General features: G+C 44.3%; 1 protein-coding gene across 1 annotated transcript in view; it reads right to left on the minus strand.

The window, feature by feature from the left end:
• The window catches only part of CRYL1 (crystallin lambda 1), a 133,695-nt gene that overhangs the window by 79,337 nt on the left and 26,925 nt on the right, over positions 1-27,433 (minus strand). The window contains exon 3 of the mRNA XM_056132804.1: positions 15,068-15,194. Within this exon, the coding sequence (XP_055988779.1) occupies positions 15,068-15,194 (127 nt within the window). The remainder of the gene's footprint in view (positions 1-15,067; positions 15,195-27,433) is intronic.

The following is a 27,433-nucleotide window of genomic DNA, read 5'->3' on the forward strand; positions in this document are numbered from 1 at the left end:
TCTAGGTATTGCTGATTTGATACCTGCAGTCCCTCATCCTTTTATTCTGTATACCACAGATAAATGAGATCATCTGGTATTTGTTCTTCTTCCAACTGACTGCACTTAGCAACACTCAGGATGAGCTCCTCCAAGTTGCAGCAAAATACCTGATTTCATCATTCCCTATAGCTGCATGAAGTTTTACTTTGATTTTCACTTTTAGTAATAGCATATAATCTTATATTTAGTAAGAGCATATAAAGTCAACCATCTCACTTCAGGAAAAAAACACTAAACAAATACCTCCGCAGGGAAGCTGTCTCAGCATCCAAGGAGTCCGTGGGGTAAAACAGTATGAAACCAAATGTCAAGCACATGAAAGGCTCTATGAAAAAGGGTGACATGGTGTCACACAAACATTCAGGAAAATTGTAGAGCACATGAAACATGGTTGAACTAACTCACTGGTTCAATTTAGAGATGACAGTCGTTTTTAAAAAAAAAGAAGAAGAAGAAGCAGGCCATAGAAATGAAATACATTCCTAGCATGTAGGAGGCACCGAGTTCTGCCTCTGCCAGAGCATGTACCCCCCAATGCCAGGAGTGGTCTCACGCCTCTGAGGTACCACCAGCCTAAGCCCACACTACAGGATTGCATGACCCCAGGAACACTGCCCCAGGCCCTGAGTTCTCCTGGGGTGCTGGGGGAAGGGGACTTTAGCAGTCAGAGCACCTGCCCTGGTTGGACGCACCACTGGGCCTCCAGAGTGCCATGGGCACAGCCCCAGCCCCTGAGCACCACTGGAATAGCTGGAGTAATCCTGGGCACTCGGCCAACCCGGGTTTGATCACCAGCATCCCATACAGTCCTTTTAGCCCCACCAGGAACACTTCCTGAGCTCAGAGCCAGGAGTAACCATTGAGTGCTGCTGGGGTAGCCCCAAAAAAACTAAATAAATAAATAAATAAATAAAAATAAGTGCATAAGAATCCCAGACTAGAGAGATAATACTGTGGGTAAGGTGCTGCCCTGGCAAACAGCCAACCTGGCTTCAATCCCCAGTACCCATATGGGCCCCTAAACCCCACCAGGATTAATCCCTGAGCCTCAAAAAAGTGACCTCCGGGAAGGCCACTCCACCTTGTCCTGCAGACAGCTGGATGACGTGCATGGCCAGGTGGACCGGAGAGGGCCCACAGTATCCTGCTCACCCAGAAAGCAGGAGCCACAGGACCTTAGGGGGGTGCCCTCTGACCAGAACAGCACCAGGCAGCTCCAGCCGCCACATTCCAGTAGGAAGGCTGGCAGGCTTGCTAGCCTGCCCAAGTGTCAGGAAGGCGCCTCCGGGCCACAGCGCTGACACAGCACAACCAACTCCCTAGAGCATCACCGACCTGAAAGGAACCTTTTGAGTTTTTTCCCTTCCCTTCACATCAACAGCCCAGGCAGCCCGAGTGAATGTGGCCTTTCAGATGAGCATCAACAACCCAGGGCACCTCCAGGGAGTCGCAGGACAACCCACCAGCTGTCCTGGGGTGCTCTCATGACATTGCTCCCAAGTATGGGGGCCCCTGAACTTTCACCAACATGGAGTTTTGTCCCAAGCATTCCTTATTTTTTAGTAACACTAAACATGCAGATCTATCTCCTGCTTCATAATAGCTTCAGGGCTGGAGAGACAGCACAGTGGGAAAGGGCACTGGCCTGGCACACGGGTAACCCTGGTCCCTGAGCATGCCAGCATAATCCTGAATGAGAGCCAGGAGTAAGTCCTGAGCACCACTGGGTGTGGCCCTGTTTTAGAACAAGAAAAGCAGAGCTCCAGTGATGCATGCTATATTACTGAGCTCAGAGCCAGGAGTAACCCCCAGGCATCGCTGGGTATGGCCCAAAAAGAAAAAAAAAAAAGAGGCCGGCAGAGAGGCAAGAGCACAACAAGCTGAAGCCAGAAGCTTTTCACAGCTGTCAGTCCAAGCATGCCAGTAGCAGGCCTGAAGAGGAAGCAGCAACACAAGGCAGAGCTGGAGCTCAGCTTGAGAATGGGGTAGCAGGCCCGATACGTGCACAGACGGTGCCGTGGAGCCTCAAGAGCCAAGAGCAGTGGAGGGAATCTCCACTCCACACCCACAGACACTGTGCCAGCAACTCCAGAGCAGACAGAGCTCAGCACGCAGGGCTGGGCAGGCTCCATGCTTCTCGTACTTCTGTAGCTGCTGTGGCTTCCAACACTATGGCGAACAGTGGTGAAGGAGAACATTTCTGCCCTGTCTGATCTTAGAGAAAGGCTTTCAGTTCTCCACCATTCCACATGAGGCTGGTTGCAAGGTTGTTGCACGTGGCGTTTTCTATACTGAGCTGAATTTCTATTCCCATTTTGTTAGGGTTTTTTGTTCTGTTTTGTTCTGTTTTGTTTTTTACTGAATCACTGTGAGATACACAGTTACAAAGTTGTTCATGGTTGAGTTTATATGATGCTCCAACACCCACCCCTTCATCAGCATCCATTTCCTGGACCAATGTCCCCAGTCTCACCTCCTCCCACCCAAGCCTGCACTCATTTTCCTCCCCCACCTCCCCCTCCACCTCCCCTTTATTTTCTTTTAAACACTATAGTTTGCAATACTGTTATTGAAAGGGTATCATGCAGAATCACTTAACCTCCTTTCAGCTCTCAATTCTTATCCAAACTGATCATTTCCAACAAGCATCATCACAGTGGTCCCTTCTATCTGCCCTCTCACCCTACCACCTACCCCCCTTTGTGGTAAGCTTCTTACCATGGACCAGTAACGGGGCTGAATCTTGTCAGGTCCCTTTTCTATAGCTACTAATATAATCTCATGACTTTGATCTGCTGCTGTAGCATATTACATTAATCAATCTGTGTATACTGAGCTACTTTTTCCTCTGCCCCCTTAGAGAGCCCAGCAAGCTACCGAGAGTATCTCGCCCATACGGCAAAGCCTGGCAAGCTATCTGTGACGTATTCGATATGCCAAACACAGTAACAAGTCTCACAATGGAGACGTTACTGGGCCTGCTCAAGCAAATTGATGAACAACGGGAGGACAGTGCAGTGCTACTGAGCTACCTTAAAAACCCCTGGAATGAATTCCATTTTGATCATGGTGTATGGTCCTTCTGATGGAGTAGTGAACTTAGTTCATGAAGATTTTGCTGAGGATCTTTCCACGTATATTCCCCATGATACAGGTTTGCAGTTTTCTCTGCAGTTAATATCTAATAAAAAAAATCTATTAGTGCAATCTTTGTCTCATAAAAATTGTTAGAATTCCTTTTAATTTTCTGGAACATTTTTAGACGGATAAGAACTTTATTCTCCCTGAAGACTTGGTAGAACTCACGAGTTCTACCAGTAAACCCATCTGGTTGTCATCTGTTGTCTTGGGAGAGATATTTTATTATTGTTTTAATATTAGTATTGCCAGACTAGCAATTGGTCTAATCGGGTTTTCTTTTTCCTCCTGGTTTAGTCCTGGAAGTTTGCATAGTGGTGTAAAATTGTCCATAATGATTTCTTTGAGGGAGATAGGTCAGGGTAACTGCTCTGGGGGAGGACGAAGTGGTGTTGAAAGGCAGGGAAGTATGTATGAAATCCTATCAGCAACAGTACTATAAACCACAGTGTAGAAACATACTAGTTTTTAAAAGAGCCTCTCCTAGAAGCAGACTGGTAGGCAGGAGGCAAATGGGATTGGGTGAGTCTTTGGTGGAGGGAAGTGAATACTGGTGAAGGGGTGGCTGTTGAACACTGTGTGGCTGAAATCCAGTCATGAATATCTTTACAGTTTCATGGTAAATTTTAATTTCGCTATAATGATTTATTATGATCATTGGTGTCTCTGTAGTATTGGTTCTAACTTCTCCCTTTTCATTTATGATCTGATTTATTAGTGTTTTCATTCTCGTTTTTCATAAGTCTAGCTAAGAATTTACCCATATGTTTATTACTTAATGGGGAATAAACAGGCTTTTATTTTGGCTTGGCTTTTGAGTTTTACTCATTGTTTGTATTGTCTACTTGATTTCTATGTCTTTTATTTATACTGTAATTTTTAACTTCTCTCCCTTCACTGGCCTCCTTCCGCCTACTCCCATGTACTCATCTTCTAGTACAAAAGTGTTTGACTTTACTCTCCAATTTTACACTAGGAGTAAATTAAACCACTGGAAAACACAAAAATAAATGCCTTCAGGCGGCGCCGCCATGTTTCCACGTACATAAAAAATTATGTCCCAGGGCAGGAATTAGAGTAGAACAGACAGGGTACTTGCCCTGCACACAGCTGACCTGGGTTTAATCTCTGGCCCTACAGGGTCCCCCAAACTCCGCCAGTAGTGAACCCTGAGTGCAGGGCCAAGAGCACTATCATGTGTGGCCCAAACACACTCCAGCAAAACATATATGTTAAATCATGACCTTTTTAGTGTTCCTTTTTTCTCTTGTAAGAAAATGTTATCAAAATCTTATGATATGTTGATTATGTAGCAAAAAAAAGTTATGGAGAAAATGCTTGGGATGTAACTACCAGACATAGAATTATCCATCTTGAAGATGAACCCCAAGACTCAATCAAGCTTTAAATAACAGCAGCCCCACAATGACTGTAATGGACACAGGGACAGAGTTCTCAAACCAGACTACCAGGCCAAGGTAATGTTTATTTATTACCATTTTACACTACCTAGTTTTGTGATAATTTGTGATACAGCAAAAGACAGCCAATACAGACTGTCTCATTAGTGAATTAGCTGGAGACAGAGAAAGGCTCAATTAAATGAAAAGTAGTTCGGTAAAAATTATCCAAACTAAAACACAAAAGGGGGAAATGAAGAAAAGTGGAACAGGCATCCAAAATTGTAGATTACACACTAACATGTGTGTAAATAAAATTCCAAGAAACAAACAGTATAGGGCACAAAAGATGCTTAAAGTCAGCAGCATATTCAGTTTCAAAATGAACATAAAATGACTAAACCTAGAAGCTCAGAGAATGCCAATTATGACAGACATCAAATATATAGACAGACAGAGAGAGAGACACACACACACACACACACTCATACACAGAGAGAGAGAGACATGCTCATACACAGAGAGAGAGAGAGAAAGAGTGAGAGAGATTTCCCAGCTGCTAACAACTAAATGCATGAAAACCATAATGTTGAAGCAAAGAAAACAAACATGCTACACAAAGGAATAAAGATCACTTGATCACTTGACATCCCATTACTCATTGATTTGCTCAAGCAGGCGCCAGTAACATCTCCATTTGTCCCTGTCGCGTGCTAGTGTAGCCCAACGGCGTCTGCTCATTCTTGGAACATGAAGAGCCTCAAACTGATCGTTCAAGGTCTTGACAAAGAAGTCCGATCATCTCATAAGTGGGTGGCCACATGATCTTTTGACATTCCGTGGAATCCAGTCGGTAATGGCTCTAGTCCAGTGGTTGTCTCCAAATCGCATTACATGTCCAGCCCATCTGATTTTCGATGCCTTGGCAAACAAGACAATATCCCTGATTCTTGACCGTCGATGAAGGTCAGAACTCCGGATTCTTTCTCTCATTTGAGTGTAGCATGATACTCCAAGCATAGCTCTTTCGATTCCTCTTTGAGAGACCCGAATAGCATTCCCATCCTGTTTTTGTAGGGCCCAGGTCTCTGAGGTGTATGTTAATGCAGGAAGAACAGTAGAATCGAAGAGATGTGCCCAGAGCCAGAGGTTCTTCGTCCTCTTAGCTATTTCTTCAACACTCTTGAAGGCATTACAAGCCACTCTCTTCCTCCTGTGCAACTCAGGAACCAGATCAATCATCATGTTGAGTTCTCAACCTAGGTACACATAACTGTTGCATTCGGAGATGCTCGTTCCATTGAGAGCAAATGGAGTGTCAGGAATGAGACTGTTTCTCAGAAACACTGTCTTTGTGAGATTCAGCTATAGTCTGACCTTTCCACACTCACAGTCGAAGTCAGCCAACATTTGTGCCACTTGGCTGATGTTTGGTGTTATTAGAACAACGTCATCAGCGAAGCAGAGGTCGTGTAGTTGCCGACTGTCTATCTTCGCTCCCATTTCTTCCCATTCCAGTCGTCGCATGACATTCTCGAGGGTGTCACTGAAGAGTTTCGGTGAAATGGTATCACCCTGCTAAATCCCTCTCTTGACATGGATGATCACTTCCTTGTAGAATGTTGAGATCCTGGGAGTGAATCTGTAATACAGCTCATTGAGGATCCTGATGTATTAAGTTTGAACACCTTGTTTGGCTAGGGCTTCGATGACCCACCAACACGGCAGCGTTAAAAAAGATGAGCAAGGAGAGGCTGATTAAATCTCAAGGCCAAACTAGGCTGCCAAAACGAAGAAGGAAAAAAATGACTGTCTGTACTTTTGATGCACGTATGCTGGCATTAGATGCATCCATTGAGGACCTGATGGTGCAAGTGCAAACAATCAAGTACGACATCATTGGTCTGACCAAGACGAAAAGACATCAATCACATCACACCGTTTTCAACACTGGAGAAGAACTGTTCCTTGGAACATGTGATAAAAGAGGCGTCGGTGGTGTCGGTATCCTTGTCAACACAAACTTGGCCATGAGCATTGATTCATTCGAATGCCTAACAACCCGAATCGGACGATTACACTTGAATAAATGTGGCTCACTACCGGCAATTTCTATCTTTGTTGTCTATGCACCAACATCCAGTTATGGTGAAAGAGAAACTGAGAAATTCTACATGGAGCTGGAGAAGTTCTATAAAGAAGATCACACCTTCTACAAGATCATTGTCGGTGATTTTAATGCCAAGATAGGACCAAGAAGATCAGTCGATGAACTCCACATCGGAACCCATGGCCTGGAATGGAACGAACAGGGTGACAGACTGAGTTCATCATGTCGACCAAGACCTTCCATGGTAACTCATAATTCCGGAAGGCTGAATCTAAACGTTGGACATGGGAGTCTCCCGATGGACGGTTCCACAATGAAATAGACCACATCATATTCAATCGGCGGTTTTGCCTAACCGATGTTGCTGTTGTCCCAAAATTCCAAACGGGATCAGACCACCGTCTTCTTCGTGCAAAATTCTACCTCACAGAACGAGGAGAAAAGAATGCAAGGTTAAAGAAGAGGACTCCCAGAACAACCACCAACTGGGAGCTCTTTGGCTCTATTGCGGCAACATGGGAAGATGCTGTCATTGACAACATTGATGAGGAATACGATCGAATGATTCAGCACCTCCATGATTGTGCAAGGAATGCCAAGAAAGAGATAACCACAAAAAACCGTCTTTCTTCGAACACTCTTGAACTTATTCGCCAACGTGGCTTGGCACGTGCCTCAGGCAACCACAAGCGAATGTCCGAACTGGCAAAACAGTGCAGAGAAGCCATCAAGGATGACCTCAAAAACAGGAGAGCAGCAGTACTGGTAGATGCAGCAGAAGCTGGGAAAAACATTCGTAATGCCCGCCTGTCCTTCGCCAGCTACAAAACCAAGATGACTGCCCTCCGACATCATGATGGATCTATCACATCTTCCAGAAGGGCAATGGAGAAGATTATTCATGATCTCTTTAATAGCCACATCCACTTGCCCACATACCACATACCACATGATGGATATGTCGTTCCCATTGTTCTCCCTTCCGAAATCCAACATGCCATCTCGTCGGTAAAGAAACAAAGAGCACCTGGCCCAGACAAGATCAGACCTGAACACCTGAAGAACTTACCATCAGTACTCATCAATACATTGGCTCGACTCTTCACACGCTACCTGTCTGAATGCAAGGTTCCATCCCAATGGAAAACCAGCAGGACTGTACTTCTATACAAGAAAGGAGACATCCACGACATTGGCAACTATCGCCCAATCTGCCTATTGTCTTCATCTACAAACTATTCACTCAAGTCATCCTGAATAGGATTAGCAGAACACTAGATGAAGGACAACCATGTGAACAAGCTGGATTCCGAAAAGGATTCAGTACCATCGACCATATCCACACAATAACCAAGCTCACTGAGGTATCTCGGGAGTTCAAGATGCCGCTCTGTATAACGTTCATTGATTTAAAGAAGGCCTTTGATTCTGTTGAGACGGAAGCGGTCATGGAAGCCCTAGCCAATCAGGGCATACAAACTCAATACATCAAGATCCTTCGTGAGCTCTATTGCGGATTCACTACCAAGATCTCACCATTCTACAAAGAAGTAATCATCCATATCAAGAGAGGGGTTCGGCAGGGTGATACCCTCGAGAACATCATGCGACGACTGGAATGGGAAAACATGGGAGTGAAGATAGATGGTCGGCAACTACACCACCTCCGCTTTGCTGATGACATCGTTCTAATAACACCAAACATCAGCCAAGCGGCACAAATGCTGAACGACTTTGACCGTGAATGTGGAATGGTCGGACTACAGCTGAATCTTACGAAGACAATGTTTATGAGAAACAGCCTTGTTCCTGACGCTCCATTTGCTCTCAATGGAACCACCATCTCCGAATGCAACAGTTATATATACCTAGGTCGAGAAATCAACATGATGAATGACCTGACACCTGAGTTGCGCAGGAGGAAGAGAGAGGCTTGGAATGCCTTCAAGAGCATTGAAGAAATAACTAAAAGGACAAAGAACCTCCAGCTACGAGCACATCTCTTTGATTCCACTATTCTTCCTGCATTAACATATGCCTCAGAGACCTGGACCCTATGAAAACAGGATGAGAACGCTATTCGGGTCTCTCAGAGAGGAATCGAAAGAACTATGCTTGGACTATCACGCAAATGAGAGATAGAATCCGGAGTTCTGATCTTCGTCAATGCTCAAGAATCAGGGACGCTGTCTCATTTGCCAAGACATCAAAAATCAGATGGGCTGGACACGTAATGAGGTTTACAGACAACCGCTGGACTAGAGCCATTACTGATTGGATTCCACGGGACATCAAAAGATCACGTGGACGCCCACCTATAAGATGGTCAGACTTCTTCGTCAAGACCCTAAATGATCGGTTTGGGGCTCTGCATGTTCCTAGAACGAACAGATACCATTGGGCTACGCTAGCACGCAACCGGGATGAATGGAGACGTTATTGGCACCCACTCGAATAAATCGATGAATAACGGGGATTAAGTGATAAGTGAAGTGATATATACCACAGCCTCTTTGTCTATCATTAAAGACACTTGGATTATTTCCATATCCCAGCTATTGTACTTAGCCCTGAATGAAGAAAGGTGTGCTTTTTTTTTCCAAATTAATGTTTTTGTGTTGTTGGGATAATACCAAGAAGTGGAATCGCTGGGTCATACAGAAGACCTAGTCTTACTTTTCTGATTAGTCTTCATGTACAGAATAACATATTTAAAGGACTGAAGTAAACAACTGTCAAGACAAAATTCTATCCAAGGACCACAAAATGGTGCTATGGTTATAAAGCACCTTGGTTGCAAATGTGTGACCATAATTTCCCTCACTTGATGTCTGCTGGGTGCCATCCTGCTTTTACTCTGCTGTCTGCAATCCTGGCTGCAACCAGGGACTTAAGCCACATGGCAGACAGCACATGCTGCCTCTGGCAAGCTCGGAATCTAGAACATGTGAGCGTAGCGCCTGAAGTGCAGTCTCGGACACGCACATGTTGGGACAACTGACACACTCCTGCATCCCCAAAAGCATCAAGGGGAAGTACCACAATGACCCCCCCAACACAAGGAGGCAAACAGCATACAGGATACAGCTGTAGAGAGGAGGAAGGGGCCCAGAGAGACATTGCAGCAGGCAAGTACTTACTTGGCTTGGAAGTGGCTGACCCAGATTCCAGTCCTGGCTCCCCAAGATGGTCCCCTGAGCATGTCTAGGAGTGATCCCTGAGCACAGAGCCAGGAGTAAGCCCTGAGCACTGCTGGAATCATCCCTATCCCCACACACACACACACACACCCAATAAAATTGAGGGAAGGACTGGAGAGAGAGTACAGGGGTTAAGGCCTTGCTCCCTCTGACCCTGGTACCACATACAGTCCTCTGATCACGGCCAGGAGTGACCCCAGAACACAGAGTCAGAAATAAGCTCTGAGCACCACTAGGTGTGACCCCAAAGCAAACCAAATGGAGGGAAGGGCTAGTGATACGCTCCTATGGCAGTGCTCCCATGCGAGGTGCAGGGCCCATCTCCAGCACTCCCAACACTTCGGCTATGGTTCCCAGGTATGTGCCAGACATCACTGACAGCACAAAAACAACAACAACAAGGGAAAAATAAAGATCTTTTTGCCATAAAGAGCTGAATTCTCAATCCGAATGGCTAAACGGCATGTAAGAAAATGCTCTACGTCATTTATCATCAGGGAGATGCAGATCAAAACAACAATGAGATATCATTTCACATCACAGAGACTGGCCCACATTGTTGGCGCAGATGTGGCGAGGAAAGGACCCTCCTTCACTGCTGGTGGGAATGCCCACTGGTTTAGCCCTTTTGAAAAACAGTATGGACAATTCTCCAAAAATTAGAAATTGAGCTCCCATTTGACCCAGCAATACCACTCCTGGGAATATACCCCAGAGAGGCAAAAAAGTATAGTCGAAGTGACATCTGCACTTGTTTGTTCATTGCAGCACTGTTTACAATAGCTAAAATCTGGAAAAAACCTGAGTGCGTGAAAACAGATGACCGGTTAAAGAAACTTTGGTACATCTACACAACGGAGTACTATGTAGCTGTTAGAAAGGATGAAGTCAAGAAATTTACATACAAGTGGTACTACATGGAAAGTATCATGCTAAGCGAAATGACTCTGAAAGAGAGGGACAGACATAGAAAAATTGCATTCATCTGGGGAACATAAAGTAACAAAATAGGAGACTAACACCCAAGAATAGCCGAGATAAGTACCAAGAGGTATATTCTATGGCTTAGAGGCCAGCCGCACACGCTAGGGGAAAAGGCAGCTCAGATAGAGAAGGGAGCACCAAATTAAGGGTGTTGGGAGGATCCTCCCAGGATGGGAGAAGCATGCTGAATGTAGACTATAGACCGAACATGATTGCCACTCAATTCCTCTTTTGTAAACCATAGCACCCAAAAGGAGAGAGAGAGAGAACAAAAGGGAATGCCCTGCCACAGAGGCAGGGTGGGATGGGGGGGATGGGGGGTGGGAGGGATACTGGGATCTGTGGTGGTGGGAGAATGGGCACTGGTGGAGGGATGGGTACTCGAACATTGTATAATTAAAACTCAAGCACAAAAATGTGTAAGTCTACAACTGTACCTCATGGTTTTTCACTAATAAAAAGAAAAAAACAAAAGAAAAAAGAGCTGAATTCTCATCTAGCAGACTTACACTACAAAGATCAATAAGGAAAATCGTTCAAATGAGAGAAACATGATACTGAAAGAAATCCATATTTCCACAAATAAATAAAGAATGCAACAACCTTAAACATTTAGGGGGGAAAAGCCCTGAATTTTATGTGTATTACTTGCAGGGGGTGGGGTGCCAGAGGGAAATGAAGACAATCCTCGGTTCGGCTGGATAAGCCGGATGGTTTCTGGGTCCAGCTTGCTCTGCAAGTTCGTGCTCCCCCTTGAGCACGTATCTCACGGCTTGTCTCACTGTTTCTTGCTTATTCCCACTCTGGAGAAGCCTTTGTTCTCTTATGCATGCTTCTCTTATGCATGTTCTCTTATGCATGTACTTCTCCCTCTTTCTCCTCTCACAGCTTTCTGAATAATTTTTAGTAAAAGTTTCCTTGCTTCACCATCTCACCTTCTCCTAAATTCTTTTCTGAGGGAAAAGTGGCGGATCCACCGTGCCTGTGCTGAGGGGGGGTCTAGGACAGGTGCTTCCCTGAGTGGGGGCTGAGGTGGGAGGGCAAAGGTGGACTCTCTCTCCACGCTCCCTTCCACACACCCTGCTTCCCGAGCCACTGGTCACACCCCTGCATTCCTGGCCTCTCTCTGACACTGGCAGTTCACATTTTTCCAAGACCATAAATTCTTTCCTAACTCTTGGCTGCACAGGAGACCAAGAGATAATGCACAATGCCTAAAGAGAAGGCCAAACAGCTAACCTAAAGACCCTACATTCATACAGTGTGTTCGTCTTAACAATGCAGATGGGCCCAAAATTAACAACAACAACAACAAAGTTTGGGGCCAGCAATGTGGGGCTATTCTGGCTCAGTGGTGCTTGGGCCGACAGAGCCACACCTGATGGTGCTTGGGGCTCTGAGGGGGATGCAGTGCCATGGATCAAATTTGAGGTTTCCCAAGTTTCAGGCTTACAATCCAACTGTTCGAGATAGTTCACCAGTTAAAGCTGCATTTCATTAGTTCTATCCATATTTCCATTGGCTATGTAAAAAAAAGAAGAGGTACTATATTTGATCTGATAGCATGTGTGAAAAATAAAAATAATAAATCAAAGTCTCACGTGTTAAAATGTCAAAGAAACATTATAAATAACTTCAGATTCATACATTGTAAGACGTGACAAGCTTGTAATTGATTACATGAACAAATTCCTTGAGACATACAAGCTTGTTAGATTCACTCAGGTAGAGAGGGATACCCTTAAAAGTCCTATATCTACTGAAGGAGCTAAAATCACTTTACAATCTTCCAACAAAGAAAAGTCAAGCCTAATTAGTATCAATGATTAACTATCAATTTAAAAGAAAATATAATCACTAGAGAGTGACTTTACAATTGCTAGTGCTGGAAAGTTGTGTAAATAACATTTTTTAAAGTAACAGGTTTGGAGACACAAACTATCGTTGTACTTCAAGAAAAAAGAAAAAAGACACCTCCAGTTTGGGAATTAGTAGTTGGGAATGGAGATGAAGCTTTTCTTGCTATTACCACACACAAATTTTGAAAGCCCCACCCAGAGACCCTCTCTGACACGAGCAAAGATACTGTGCCCCAGAAGCCCCCTTAAAAAGAACCTGGAAAGACCACTTGATCTGGGAGAGGCACTGCGGGCAGACAGCTGCTAGGAGACACAGCAGTTTCAGTGTGGAATCTGAAAGGAGGAAAATCACGTTAATATGGTGCATGTCCGCATTTCAGTCACATGCTGAATGCAATTAGAATATTCCACTTCCGTCATGTACAGCATCCAGAACCAAGGGAATTAACCCCAAAAAGTTTCTTTTAAACATGCTTCCTGCTTCCTGGAAGGGGCTAGAGCAACATTACGGCAGACAGGGTATTTGCCTTGTACGTGGCTGACCTGGGATCGATCTTGAGCACTCCACAAGGTCTCCTGAGCCTGCCAGCAGTGACCCCTGAGTGCAAAGCCAGGAATAAGCCTGAAGCACACAGGTGTGACCCCATAATAAAATAAAATAAAATGACAAAATATGCTCCCTGAAAAACTGAGATTTTGGCTGATCACAGATGCTTTTCCACAGGCACAGAGCCTGCCCGGACAGCTAAGGAAGTGGGGCTGGCAATGCAGGGACAAACTACTTGTCAGCATGGAGTGGCCCTGTTCTACCACCTGTTTCTAGCACCTGACTCTTGTCCCACCCAGTGACAGAGGTGATGGAGTCTCTGTTCTACTTCCCCATGGAGGGTCAGCAAACAAGCACATGCTCTCCTGCACCAAGCCCTAGCAAAGCCCTCACCCTGCTGAGCCGGGGTGGGAAGCACCTGCGCCAGGCAGGAAACATCTGAAAGCTTTGGAGCCCTCGTAAGGCTCTTCAGTGTAATGCTCCCTTACGCAAGTGAGGAACAGAGTGCAGAGAGGAAGAAGCGACTGTCCATTTCTATGACAGACACACACCTGTCAGATGAATCAGAGAAACTGGAGAATGAAAAGACCAAGCACCTAGACTTCCTGCATGTGACCTGAACTTTAAAGTCTGACACGCACACAACCTTTGCTTGCTTCCCAAATTCTCAGTTTGAATAGCATCACTCTTAGCAAAGGTCAAGTACAACACTGAACAACAACAACAACAAAAAATGCATAAGTCTCAGAATACCAAATATCAACGTGGGATATCAGGTGTGATGCTTCTTTTAGTTTTAAGCAAATGTAAATATGGGGGTAAAGAAAATTTACTAGAGGAAGAAAGAAAATTTACATAGCACACAGGAAAGAAGACAGCTTTTCCAGGGGGATGAGAGCATCCCCCTGAAATAAAACTAAAAAAGCAGAAGGCAGGAATGACACTAGGAGACAGGATGTGAGCAATTCCAGAGTGGACGATGCAAAGGATATGTATTTAAACTGTGAGGTGGCGAATGTGACATTTTACAAGACAGTTTGTAAGTCCAGGTTCCAACTTCAAGACAGGAACTGTCCGTGGGCACAAGGACTCTGATAAGGAGGGAGCTAAGAGCACAAAGCCCCAACTGCATTTCCTACTCCCCCTTTCATAAATAAGATCACTCAGTGCCCCTCCCCCGCGGTACTGAGGTCCTGGCGGGCACCAAAGTTGCCCCTTAGTGAAACACTGCAGCTGCGGCTCAGCCCAGAGCTACTCAGAGACAACAGGTCCATCCTGCCTGGGACTCGGCAACCGAGGGAATGGGACCCCTAAGAAAGTTCTCTTTTTTCTTTCTTTTCCTGCAATTTTGGATGTGATAACATGGTCTGCAACATTTCCATTTGCTGTTTTATAATTGCAATGCTACTTTTTTCAAGTTAAGAGTTGGGAAGGAAAACCGCAAATGCCACAACAGCTGGAAAGGCTTCTACTGTGTGATTTCTTTAAGATTTTATTCAATTATATATGAGAACAAGAATATGTTAGGAAAATTAAAATGTCAGCTATCCAGAAAGGCTATTTCTATTCGAAATTCTAATGCCTGTGAAAGGTAATAGCACATCCATTTGGTAAGAGCCCATACAGAGGTTCTAAGGACAGAGTTTCCAATCACAGAAACAGAAACTCCAACATTGTACAAGACAGCCACGGCTTCCAGCTGCCTTTCAAGTCAGACCGAATACCAAGTTCCCAGAACTTGCCCTGCGTGTGAGCCACAGCACGCTTCCACACAGGGCGTGACCCACCTGGATGTGCATGGCGCCCTCTACTGCCTCCTGGATGCTGGAGCAGCCTCTGATGAGTGACAGCTGCTCCTCAGCACTCAATGACCCTTTCAGGAAACCAGACAGCTCCAGCAACTTCATCTCTTTCCTGGAGAGAAGAATGAACAGCTGTTAGCATAAAAAATAAGTTTGTAAACAAAAATCAACACACTAATCATAAGATAAATACAAATCAAACCCCCAATGGTATACCACCTCACATCCATCAGTGTCCCTGATGAGAACTGAAAGGAACTGAGACTGCTGAAGCCTGTGCAGAACTGGGGAAGATGAAAAGCCACTGCAGCAGCTTGGCGGTGCCCCAAAAGGTGAAAACAGGATTTCCCTGTCATCCCTTAAGCTTACTTCTGGCCAGAAACCTGAAACTGGAAAGCCGGAGATCAAACATATTTGAACACATATTGTTCAAAACAGTATTGACAATACGCAAAGAGTGGAAGCAACCCAAATGTACATCGTAAATGAACAGATAACAATACATCATATTCAGGATTCCACTGGGATGTTACTTAGCCTTAAAAAAAGAAAAGAAATTTTGAGACATGCTGCAATATGAATGAACCTTGAGGACATTCACAGATCACAGATCATTCTGTTATTCATCGATTGCCTCGAGCAGGCCCCAGTAACGTCTCCTTCATCCTGGCCCTGAGGTTATATTCAAGGCTCTTTAGGAGAATGAGACCCATCATTGTTACTGGTATTTGGCATATTGGGTGCACCACGGGGAGTTTGCCAGACTCTGCCGTGTGGGCAGGCTACATTCGGTAGCCTGCCAGTTTGTCAAAGTAGGAATGAGATGTCATAATAAGATGTCCGGGAGCTGGTTTTTATAGTCTCAGAGTCTTGGCCGCTGATGGGATTACACGGCACCAGGGGGCTAGTTGGTGGGTGTGACCCCCGCCTACTGGAATTTGGAGGATCTGGGTGGAGGATGCTCGACTCCAATCCGAGTAGGCTTGGAGATCTCAGCCCCAGAACCCACGTGGCTTTGTCCCTCTGCCGGTACCTTCAGGTGTGCGGAGAGTGGTCTCAACATGGTGGTGGCTGGTCCTGGAGGTCTTCGGCTGCCGGGGCCCTAGCCAGGGCGGGGAGGAAAGCTCAACCCACTCCCCTCCAAGGGGCTCCGGCGAGGAATAGCCAGGCGCGGGGGCAGGAGACTGCGTTCTTCTCCTCCAGGAGCTGGTTTTTATAGTCTCAGAGTCTTGGCCGCTGATGGGATTACACGGTGCCAGTTTTTCTATAAAAACCAGCTCCCGGAGAAGAGCGCAGTCTCCTGCCCCCGCGCCTGGCTATTCCTCGCCGGAGCCCCTTGGAGGGGAGCGGGTTGAGCTTTCCTCCCCGCCCTGGCCAGGGCCCCGGCAGCCGAAGACCTCCAGGACAAGCCACCACCATGCTGAGACCACTCTCCACACACCTAAAGGTACCGGCAGAGGGACAAAGCCACGTGGGTTCTGGGGCCGAGATCTCCAAGCCTACTCGGATTGGAGTCGAGCATCCTCCACCCAGATCCTCCAAATTCCAGTAGGCGGGGGTCACACCCACCAACTTGAGGACATTATTCTAAGTAAAATAAGCCCTATGATATGACTTCATTTTTAAGAGGTTCCTAGAATGGTCAGATTCGTAGAAACAGAAAATAGAGTGAAGATTGCCAGAAGCTAAGGAGAGAAGAGAATAACTGTTTCATGGATAGCAACAGTTCTGCAAGCTCAAGAGTCATGGAATGGATGATTGTGTGACTATATGAACGTACTCAATACCACTGTACTCCGTGTTGTTGTGAGGCTCTACAATAGTGATAAAGTTTTTGGTACATCTACACAATGGAGTACTATGTAGCTCTTAGAAAAGATGAAGTCATGAAATTTACATACAAGTGGTACAATATGGAAAGTATCATGCTAAGCGAAATGAGTCAGAAAGAGAGGGATAGACATAGAAAGATTGCATTCATCTGGGGGATATAAAGTAACAAAATATGAGATTAATACCCAAGAATAGCTGAGATCAACACCAGGAGGATTACTCCATAGCTTAGAGGCCAGCCGGGTATTCTAGGGGAAAGGGCAGCTCAGATAGAGAAGGGAGCACCAATAAAGGGTGTTTGGAGGATCCTCCCAGGAGGGGAGATGCATGTTGAAAGTAGACTATGGACTGAACATGTTTGCCACTCAATGCCTCTTTTGCAGACCACAACACCCAAAAGGAGAGAGAGAACAAAAGGGAATGCCCTGCCACAGAGGCAGGGTGGGGGGGGGAATGGGGGGGATATTATCCATGGTGGTGGAAAATGGGCACTGGTGGAGGGATGGGTATTTGATCGTTGTATAACCGAAACCCAAGCACAAAGATTTGTGGATCTACAACTGTACCCCATGGTGCTTCACTAATAAAAAAAAAAAGTCATCCAAGCATAGATCTGGCAAAAACCATCCAGGCAGAGATAACAATTCTTCTTATAATAAAATATCCTTGCAATTCAAAAAAAATAGTGATAAAGTTTATGGTATCAATATACAAAATGACTACACACCACCACCACCGATGCCATGGCCGTGCATCAGTGGCCCTATATCGCCACTGGTGGGACCTTCCTTACAACCTCTCCTCACCCACATTGTGGATAAATCTTGTGACTCAAGGCGAAGTGTTCATCATTGTTGGATACTACCTATTTCTTTGTTCCACTTCTCTCTATCCCATAGATGAGCCCATCCAGTATTTGTTCTCCCTCTGACCTATTTCCCTTTAACATGATACCTTCCAGTTTCCTCCACATTGCTGGGTCACACATAAGTTCTATTTGTCTACTGAAGCACTCTGTTCTGTTTTCTGAACCAGCAGGCATTCCCACCAACAGTGGATGAGGATTCCTTTCTTATCACAGTCCCACCAATATTGGCTATTTCCAGACCTTGTTTTGTTTGTCTTTTGGGCACATCCAGTGATACTCAGGGGTTACTCCTGGAAGTGCTCAGGGGAACCATATGGGATGCCAGGAATCAAACCTGGCTCAGTCATATGCAAGGCAAGTACCTTACCCACTGTACTATCTCTCCAAAATTTTTCCAGAATTTTTGTAATGTGCCATTCTCAATGGTATGAGATGCTATCTCCTTGTTCTTTTAAATGTAATGGTTGCAACAATATAAATTTGTTTTCTTGAAGAAGAACAGGAAGCAATCTTCCCTAAGTAACGCCAAAGTATCATCAGGCTATATTCCTTCCACAGGCTCGGACAATAACCCACTGCTTACTCCTGGAGATCACTACTCTACTGGTTTCACGTCTTCCACCACTCATAGCCAGACCTCTGTTCTGCCATTTCCTCTTCTTTGGCAGCTCTGCCTTATTCTTCCCTTACACAGACCTTATAGAGCGTCAGACTAGATCATCTCTGCACTTTGACATCTTTACTTTAGGCAAACTCATAAAGTCTCACAAGAACACATTTGTAGGTTCCCAAGATCAGGACATGGACAATTTTGAAGAAGCCCTTATTCTGTTCACCAAACCTGTTGTTTAAAATTTTTTCAGAAAAAAATGTTTTATATATATGAAATTCTTAAAAAACCACTATCCAGTATTATACAAGACAAAAAGATAAACTTGCTAGACAAATTAAAGACACTTTGTGAGGTGACTAGGTTATGATCAGTTCTTTGTAGTTCACAGATATTATTCAATCATTTATTGAAGTCCACTGGCTGTTGAGAAACTTGACATTAATCTGTTAATCCACTGTAGAAAGTGTGCCTTTTCTCTTTCTCCAAATACTTTTGAGACTTCTATTGGTGTTTTACGTCTAGCTAAATTTTTTTTTATTGTCATCCTTCAATCAGACTATTTTTTATTGAATCACTGTGAGATACAGTTGCAAAGCTTTCATGATTGAGTTTCAAGTCATATAATGATCAAACATTCATCCTTCCACCAGTGCATACTTTTCACCACCAATGTCCCCACTATCCCTCCCACAACCCCCACCTGTCTAACTATAAATTCTCTAGTCTAGCTATCGTTTCCTATCCACATATCCTCAGAACACTTCATACAAAGATTCTGTCCTAAAATGACAGATTTATCAGGCATTAAATCTTTACAAATTGCTCTTCCTATTCTCTCCTCATTTTCCAGAGCTCTTTCTGAACCAGATGCCACTGATTTGTTTTTCTTGTAAGACAGATTTGGCACAGACTTCAAATACTTTGAAGAAAGATGGTAAAAGTGGGTATTGTTGTCTTGTTTCTGATCTTAAAAGAAAAGCATTCAGTTTTTTATTGTGATTATACTTTTCATCATTGAGAATGTTAGCTTGTTAGCTTGTCGTATGTGGCCTTTATTATGTTAAAACATTCTCTCTAATCCCACTTTGTTGAGTAAGTAGATATTAAACTCTCTGTCAAATGATTTTTCTACCTCTTCTGAGACAATCATATGGGGGCTGTTTTGTTTTGTTTTGTTTGGGGGGGGGCCACACCTGGCAATGCACAGGAGTTACTTCTGATTCTGCACTCAGGAATCATTCCTGGTGGTGCTCAAGGGACCATATGGAATGGTCAAGGATCAAGGGGTTTTTTGTTTTGTTTTGTTTTTTTAATTTTAATGAATCACCATGAGATAGTTACAAGCTTTCATGTTTGGGTTACAATCACACAATGATCAAACACCATCCCTCCACCAGTGCATATTCCCCACCACCAATATCCCCAGTATACCCTTCCTTTCCCACCCTTCCCCCTGCCTCCATGGCAAACAATATTCCCTATAATCTCTCTCTACTTTTGGGCATTACGGTTTGCAATACAGACACTGAGACATTATCATGTTTGGTCCTTTATCTACTTTCTGCACACATCTCCCATCCCGACCGATTCCTCTAGCCATCATTTTCTTAGTGATCAAGGGATCAAGGTTTGATCAAGGGATCAAACCTGGGTGAGCCACGTGCAAGACAAGTGCTCTACCCACTCTACTATCTCTTCAGCCCCAAGACAATCATGTTTTTAACCTTTCATTTTGTTTATGTTTTAATACTGATAGGCAATGTTGTATCACCTGGATATATCTTTGGATATCAAATAGTCTTTGCACCCCTGAAATAAATACCACTTGATCACAGTGTATGATCTTTCTAATGTGTTTGATGAATTTAACTTGCTAATATTTTGTTGAGGATTTCTGTAACTATCATATTCATCAGGGACATTGGCCTCTAATTTTCTTTTCTTATAACATCCTTATATGATTTGGGTATTGTAACAAAATGAAATTATAAGCTTTTCTTCTATTTTGGGAGAGCGTTTTAATTATTCTTTAAGTGGTTGGTAGAATTTACCAGAAAAACCAGCAAGTAATCAAGAAGCTTTCGATTACTGACTTAATCTCTTCATTAGTAAATGGTCTGCTCAGACTTTACTTCTTTTGATTCAGTCCTGGAAGGTTATATGTTTCTAGATTCACGCATGTCTCAAGGCTGTCTAATTCATTGGACAAAATTGTGCACAGTAGTCTCTTATAATCCTTTGTTTAGGGTTTTGTCTTTGTTTCTGTTTTTGGATTAGAGGCCACACCTGAAGTTCTTCTGGGCTTATTCCTGGTTTGCACTCAGGGGAAACTCAGGGATCATGCCTGGTGAACACCATACGTGAACGAAACTCAGGTCAGCTGCACACAAGGCCAGCACCTCTCGACTGTGACATCTCTCTCTGGCTGCTCTGCGTTCCTGCCATATCCTCTGCAACATCTTTCATTTCCATTTTATTTGAGTCCTCTCATCTTTTCTTGCTGAAAGATCTGTCTAATGGTTTGTCTATTTTGTTTTCAAAAATTAGTGTAAACTTGTAATGGTTGTGATGTTGGAATTATGTACATGCAAAATTGTCATTAACGGTACTGTATATTCCGCAAATTCAACCAACTGAAAAAGTTAAAAAAAAAAAACAGTTGGTTCAGCTTCATTTATCCTTATTGCCTTTTTAGACTCTTTAATCTATTTCAGCCCTGATCTTTGCTCTTTTCTTCCTCCTATTAATTTTGTAGCTTGTTCTTTTCTAGGTCCTCACATGTGTCCTAATACATGTCATTATAAATGGGGACATAATGCAGAGGCCAGACAGCCATAGCCCACGTCCTCTTCAATACTGGACTCAGGACTGAGAATCCATGTGAGTGGCCTCAAGGCCCTTTAACTACCTGCACTGCCACAGGCCTGGGGGTAGGGGGACAATCACATACAAAATGAGGGAGAAATTAGATTCAGGGGTAAACAAATTTCAGGGGGAAATTAGCTGAGAACTCCAAAAGCTGCGGAGTAAGTCCATGGGAAAAAATCCTGCTGCAAAGCCTAGTGCTGCTTCCAGATACACTCAGCAAAGCCCTCTGCTCTCTGCTGCCATTCTGCGCACCATTCAAACACCCAAGCAGTCGGTAATGATCTCCTCCAGTCACACTACTTCCAGTATTTCTCACTGAGTATTTTGGAAGAATTCCTGTATCCAGTTCTGAAAAAAAGACATACATAAACATCTGGAAAACAAACAACTCTCCATGGGGGTTCCCATGAGCCTCACACACACGGACGCTACAGCCCTGCACTGTGTTGCAAGACACTACACTAAGTCTACACTACATGACGCTTTAACACCAAGTGTAGACTACAGTAAGGTCTGTAATACTGTACTACACCACACTGCACTATACTGTTATACCACACCATACTATACCAGCCCACACTACACCATATCATCCCACATTACACACTATTCCACACATTACCACACCACACCACAGGTTCATTTTAAAGGGTGACAGTAAGTAGCTGTAGTGTGCCAGTTTTGCCATTAGAGGTCAGTCTAGCACTTGAACTAAAAATACTGGCATCAATAAATTACCAAGAGCATGAAGTACATACTTTTTAAATTTTTGTATTTCCATGTTTGAAGTTTCATTCAAAATGATAGCACAGCGGGTAAGGCGTTTGCCTTGCAAGCAGCCAACATGGCCGACCCGAGTTCGATTCCTCCGCCCCTCTCGGAGAGCCCGGCAAGCTACCGAGAGTATCTCGCCCACAAGCCAAAGCCTGGCAAGCTCCCCATGACGTACTCGATACGCCAAACACAGTAACAACAAAGTCTCCAATGGAGGCGTTACGGGGCCCGCTCGTGCAAATCAATGAATAACGGGAGGACCGTGATCGTGATTCAAAATGATCATTTATAAATTTAAAAAAAGATAAAGACAGAGGAAAAGTTGGCTTCCCTGTGTAACCAAAACAAACTGAGTACCATAAGCCTCTGCTAAGAGGAGGAATTTAAATTGACCCGATTCACAAAGACACAAAGCAGAGTCTCTCAGGGATGCAGGTAGGCATGGGAAGGAGGGGACTGGCTCAAGGGTATGAAGTTTCCGTCTGTGGGGATGGAAAGTTCTAGAGATCAGCTGCACAATAAGGAAAACATACAGTAAACTACTTATGGTACAGGGGAAGCTAGTGAAGAAGCTAAGTTTTACAGTAAGTTTCCTTAGCACAATTACAAAGAGAGTGCTTGTAGAATGACCCTGCCATGAGCACTTTCTGCTCTGCTTGGACAACTCCAACGGCCGGGGGAAAGATTCATTATTAAGACATCAATGGTATGCATGTCTTCATACTAGCATCACTGGCTAATAGCCTCCAGGAGCAAGGAGGTGAACTGACAAACTAAAATGCCTCTCTCTCTCTCTCTCTCTCTCTCTCTCTCTCTCTCTCTCTCTCTCTCTCTCTCTCTCTCTCTCTTTCTGGCGAAAGCTCTACTGGACTGCCCACTGAGCAATCAGAAGCCAGGTCGGGCCTGCTACCTCAAGCAGCAAGGGCAGAGGATCGCCAGTTCAAGAAGGAAGTCCTAGCACCAATTTTCTTGTGCTTCCCCCCTCCACCCAATCTGTGTATCTGGGGAACATAAAGTAACAAAATAGGAAACTAACACCCAAGAGTGGCTGAGATTAGTACCAGGAATTTTGCTCCATGGCTTGGAGGCCAGCCACACATGCTAGGGGAAAGGGAGCTCAGATAGAGAAGGGAGCACCAAATGAAGGGTATTGGGAGGATCCTCCCAGGATGAGAGATGCTTGCTGAAAGTAGACTATAGACCAAACATGATTGCCACCCAATGCCTCTTTTACAAACCACAGCACCCAAAAGGAGAGAGAGAACAAAAGGGAATGCCCTGCCACAGAGGCAGGGTGGGATGGGGGAAATGGGGGGTTGGAAGGGATACTTAAACCCGTGGTGGTGGAAAATGGGCACTGGTGGAGGGATGGGTACTTGATCATTGTATAATTGAAACTAAAGCACAAAAATTTGTAAGTCTACAACTGTACCTCATGGTGTTTCACTAATAAAAATTTTTTTAAAAATGTCTAACTAGTGGCTATAATGTGACTTTATTATCACATATTAAAAGAAAAATGAAAATTTTAAAAATTACATTAGAAGATTCCAGGCACACAGAGAGCAAGAGAGTGAAACTGGGAAACATAAACCAACATCAAATATACATCATTCAGAAGGCACCCAGTGACACACCCACACACTCAGGCACTGATGGTTGGGGGCCAGATAGACAGCACACGGGTTCAGGTGCTTTCCTCACATGAAACCACCTTCATTCAATCCCCAGCTCTGCACATCATTCCCCGAGCCCTGTCAGAAGTGATCACAGCCAGATGTGGCCCAAACTCCCTCCTCCAAAAAAGAATGCTGGATGGAGTTTGGGGAAGAGGAGGAGAGGAAGGAAGTGGGGGAGAGAAAAGAGAGGAAGTAAGAGAGTGGACAGGGATGCCAACACTTGGGACACCTTAATGTAGAGCTGGATCCTTGTCCTACAACTCAAGAGTATCATGCACACAAACTTCACATGGTGTATAAAGTCCATTTTGAAGGAATATAAATACATAGTTTAGAATTTCCAGTCACTAGACAGTCCAAGACACACTGTGCATAAAACTATGAAGAAATAATTAAAAGAAAAAATTTAAACTACAAGATCCTTAGAAAGATTAGAAAGGGTCTTATATCCATGACTTAATGGGAAGATATTTAAGGGCCAAGGAGAGAGTTCAAAAGGCTGAAGCACAAGCCTTGCATGTGGGTCCTCAGTTCAGTCCCTGCACCAAATGGTCCTCTAAGCACCCCCAGGAGTGACCCAAAGAACCACAAGTTATGGCACAAAAGGTAAAAATGTAAGATATTCTAATAGAGAAACAAAAAAATTCATATGTGGTGGCTAAAATGGACATTTTAATATAAAGGGATTATAAGGTAAGACTATGGAAGGCTAGAGGAAGAATAGAAAGATGTAGAAATGATCAACAGAAAAAGAAATGAAAGAACCTTAGGGGCCAGAAGGATAGTACAGGGGCAGGGCTTTCAAGTGGCAGACCTGGGTTCAATTCCCAGCACCCCGAGTACTGCCAGGAGTAATCCCTGAGTACAGAGCCAGAATCCCTGAGCCCAGAGCCAGAAATAAGCCCTGAACACAGCTGGGTATGGGCACCCCCCCCCCCCACAAAAAAAAGGAAACTAAAGAACTTAATGTACTCCAACATATGAAGAACGGGAATTCAATGAGAAGGAAAAAAATGCCAAAACTGAAAATCCCTATTTCTGGATTAGGGTGGGGCCTTATATGTAGGACACTCGGGTAGGAGTTGTAGGTAGGAACTATAAACTCTGCATACATTTGCCTGTATGCTAGTATTTTGTTAACAAACACTTTTAAAGATTCCACAGTCTGGGGCACATTCTATTTCAGGACAGCATTACTGTATTATCTGTAATTTTATGTGAACTCTTCCCTTCCTTCCCCTGCAGACTCAGGCACTGCACCCCTTCTTTCCTTCTGCACCTCCAGTCTACTGTGTGAATCCATCACTCACACGTTTTCTGGAAGCCTAAAACTCAGCCTATTATAAACTCTCAAGGGAACTGCTAAAGGTTTCCCTTCTCAGCCTTGGAGAAAAGGGAAGAGACCTGGAGAGAGGTCAGATTGAGGTGATGACAAAACTCTTAAAACAGGGCACAGACCAGGGAGGCCCCAAGGCAGAGAACCACATAATGTCACCTGCTCAGCTGATGTGGCTGCCGTCTTCATCCCCCCAGGTGGGCTCTGGGTGCCAGCAAACTAGTCCTGTGGCACAAATGGGATTTCTGTAAGTGCATGGGTGCCACTCCAACTGCACATTGAGGGAGAAAACTGAGGCTTCACAAAAACCTCCAGACAACAGGCTGGTCACTTTTTTTTTTTATGTTTTTCTACACAAAGAAAACTACAAAACACTAAAGAAGTAAAAGAGGACACAATGAAATGGAAACATCCCCTGCTTATGGATTTTAAGGATTAACATTATCAAAATGACAATAGTCCCCAAAGCATTATACAGATTCAATGCAGCCTCTATAAGAATATCCATGACATTTTTCAAATAAATAAAGCAGATACTCCTGAAATTCATTCGAACAATAACAACACCCACCACCCACCCACCATGAACAAGTAACCAAAGTAATCCTTGGGGAAAAGAACACAAGAGGCATTATTTTCCCCAACTTCAAATTGTACTATAATGTGGTTGTAATTAAGAAAGCGTGGTATTGGAATAAAAACAGACCTTCTAATCAATGGAACAGAACTGAAACTCCAGACACAGATCTTCAGGTATATTGGTCAGTTAATCTTGAATAAAGTTGTAAAAAATATGAAGTGGAGCAGGAAAAGCCTCTTCAACAAATGGTGCTGGGAAAATTGGTCTGACATGTGCAAAATCTTAACTTAGAACTTTTCTTTTTTTATGTAGGAGTATTGCTATTTATTCAGTAATTGATTAGACTGATTGAATTGGGCATGAACTCCACCCTACTTTTTTTTTCTTTTTATAATTTTATTTATTGAATCGCCGTGAGAACAGTCACAAAGCTTTTGGGTTTAAGTCTTGGTCATACAATGGAACACCCGTACCTTCACCAGTGCCCATTTTCCACCACCAAAAACCCCAGTTTACCCCCTGTCCCACACCCTCCCCCTACCTGTGGGGCAGATTATTTCCTCATTACTCTCTCTATTTTGATCACATTCAATATTTTGACACCAGATCCACCATTATTATTTGGAATTTTACCCCAACACTCGCGACAGCACAGCGGTAGGGCGTTTGCCTTGTGCACAGCTAGCCTAGGCGAGCCGGGTTTGATTCCTCCACCCCTCTCGGAGAGCCGAGCAAGCTACCGAGAGTATCTCACCCGCACGACAGAGCCTGGCAAGTTACCTGTGACATATTCAATATGCCAAACACAGTAACAACAAGTCTCAAAATGGAGACATTACTGGGCCCACTCGAGCAAATCGATGAAAAACAAGAGGGCAGTGACCCCAACACTCAGATCTTCCAAAAAGGCAATGTAGACAATTTATTTTCTATTGCTGGTTATGAATAACATATGATGTTGTGCAGCCGCAATACTGGCCGCCCGATTTTGAAATTCTGAAATTTTAACAATTAAATCTGGAGGGATTTCTGCCAAAACCTGCTGGGTTCCAAGATTTGTTCCTGAGTCTCTGGGATCATGACCGTTAAGCAGCTTGATCAGGAGCCAGAGAAGCCATTCACGGGCAGCGACCCGGGGTCACGTTGGGGTAGGGAGGAAAGGGAGGGATCCACCCCCATCCCGTGAGGCCCGGGTGTCTCGTCACTGTGGGCCCAATCCTGACTGTCCAGTGGTCTCTGGAGGATAGCAGCCACCGAGCTGCCAAGAGGGACCAGGCGGAGGGACAAAACCCTTTCCCCCTGGGGTGGTCCGGCGCCGGTAACCCATTGTGGGGACTGGATGCATCTCTGCCAAAAGCTGCTGGGTTCCAAGATTTGTCTCTGAGTCTCTGGGATCATGGCCATTAAGCAGTTCGATCAGGAACCAGAGAGGCCTTGCCTTCAATTATATTGCTGAGCCAGAGGTGGTTTGTAAGTGTGTCTCCCACATACCTAACTTTTGGCTGTTTTCTTTCTTGGTAAACTTTTCCCCAAGCAGCAATTTGGGGGTATCTGGAAGTCTGAAGGCACCATAGGCTGCTGATGCACTCACCTTACAGGTACAGACTGACCTGCTGGTGGCACCATAATCCCTTAACTTAGAACTTTTCTAACACCATACACAAAATTCAAATCAAAATGGATTAAAGACCTTGGTATTAAAACTGAATCCATAAGATGATACAGGAAGAACTCGTCACAATATTGAAGCTAGAGGCATCTTTAAGGATGTAATGGCACTGACCAAACAGACAGAAGTGA

This window comes from Sorex fumeus, unplaced genomic scaffold (genome assembly GCF_029834395.1).
Source record: "Sorex fumeus unplaced genomic scaffold, SorFum_2.1 ptg000095l, whole genome shotgun sequence".
Classification (NCBI taxonomy): Eukaryota; Metazoa; Chordata; class Mammalia; order Eulipotyphla; family Soricidae; genus Sorex; species Sorex fumeus.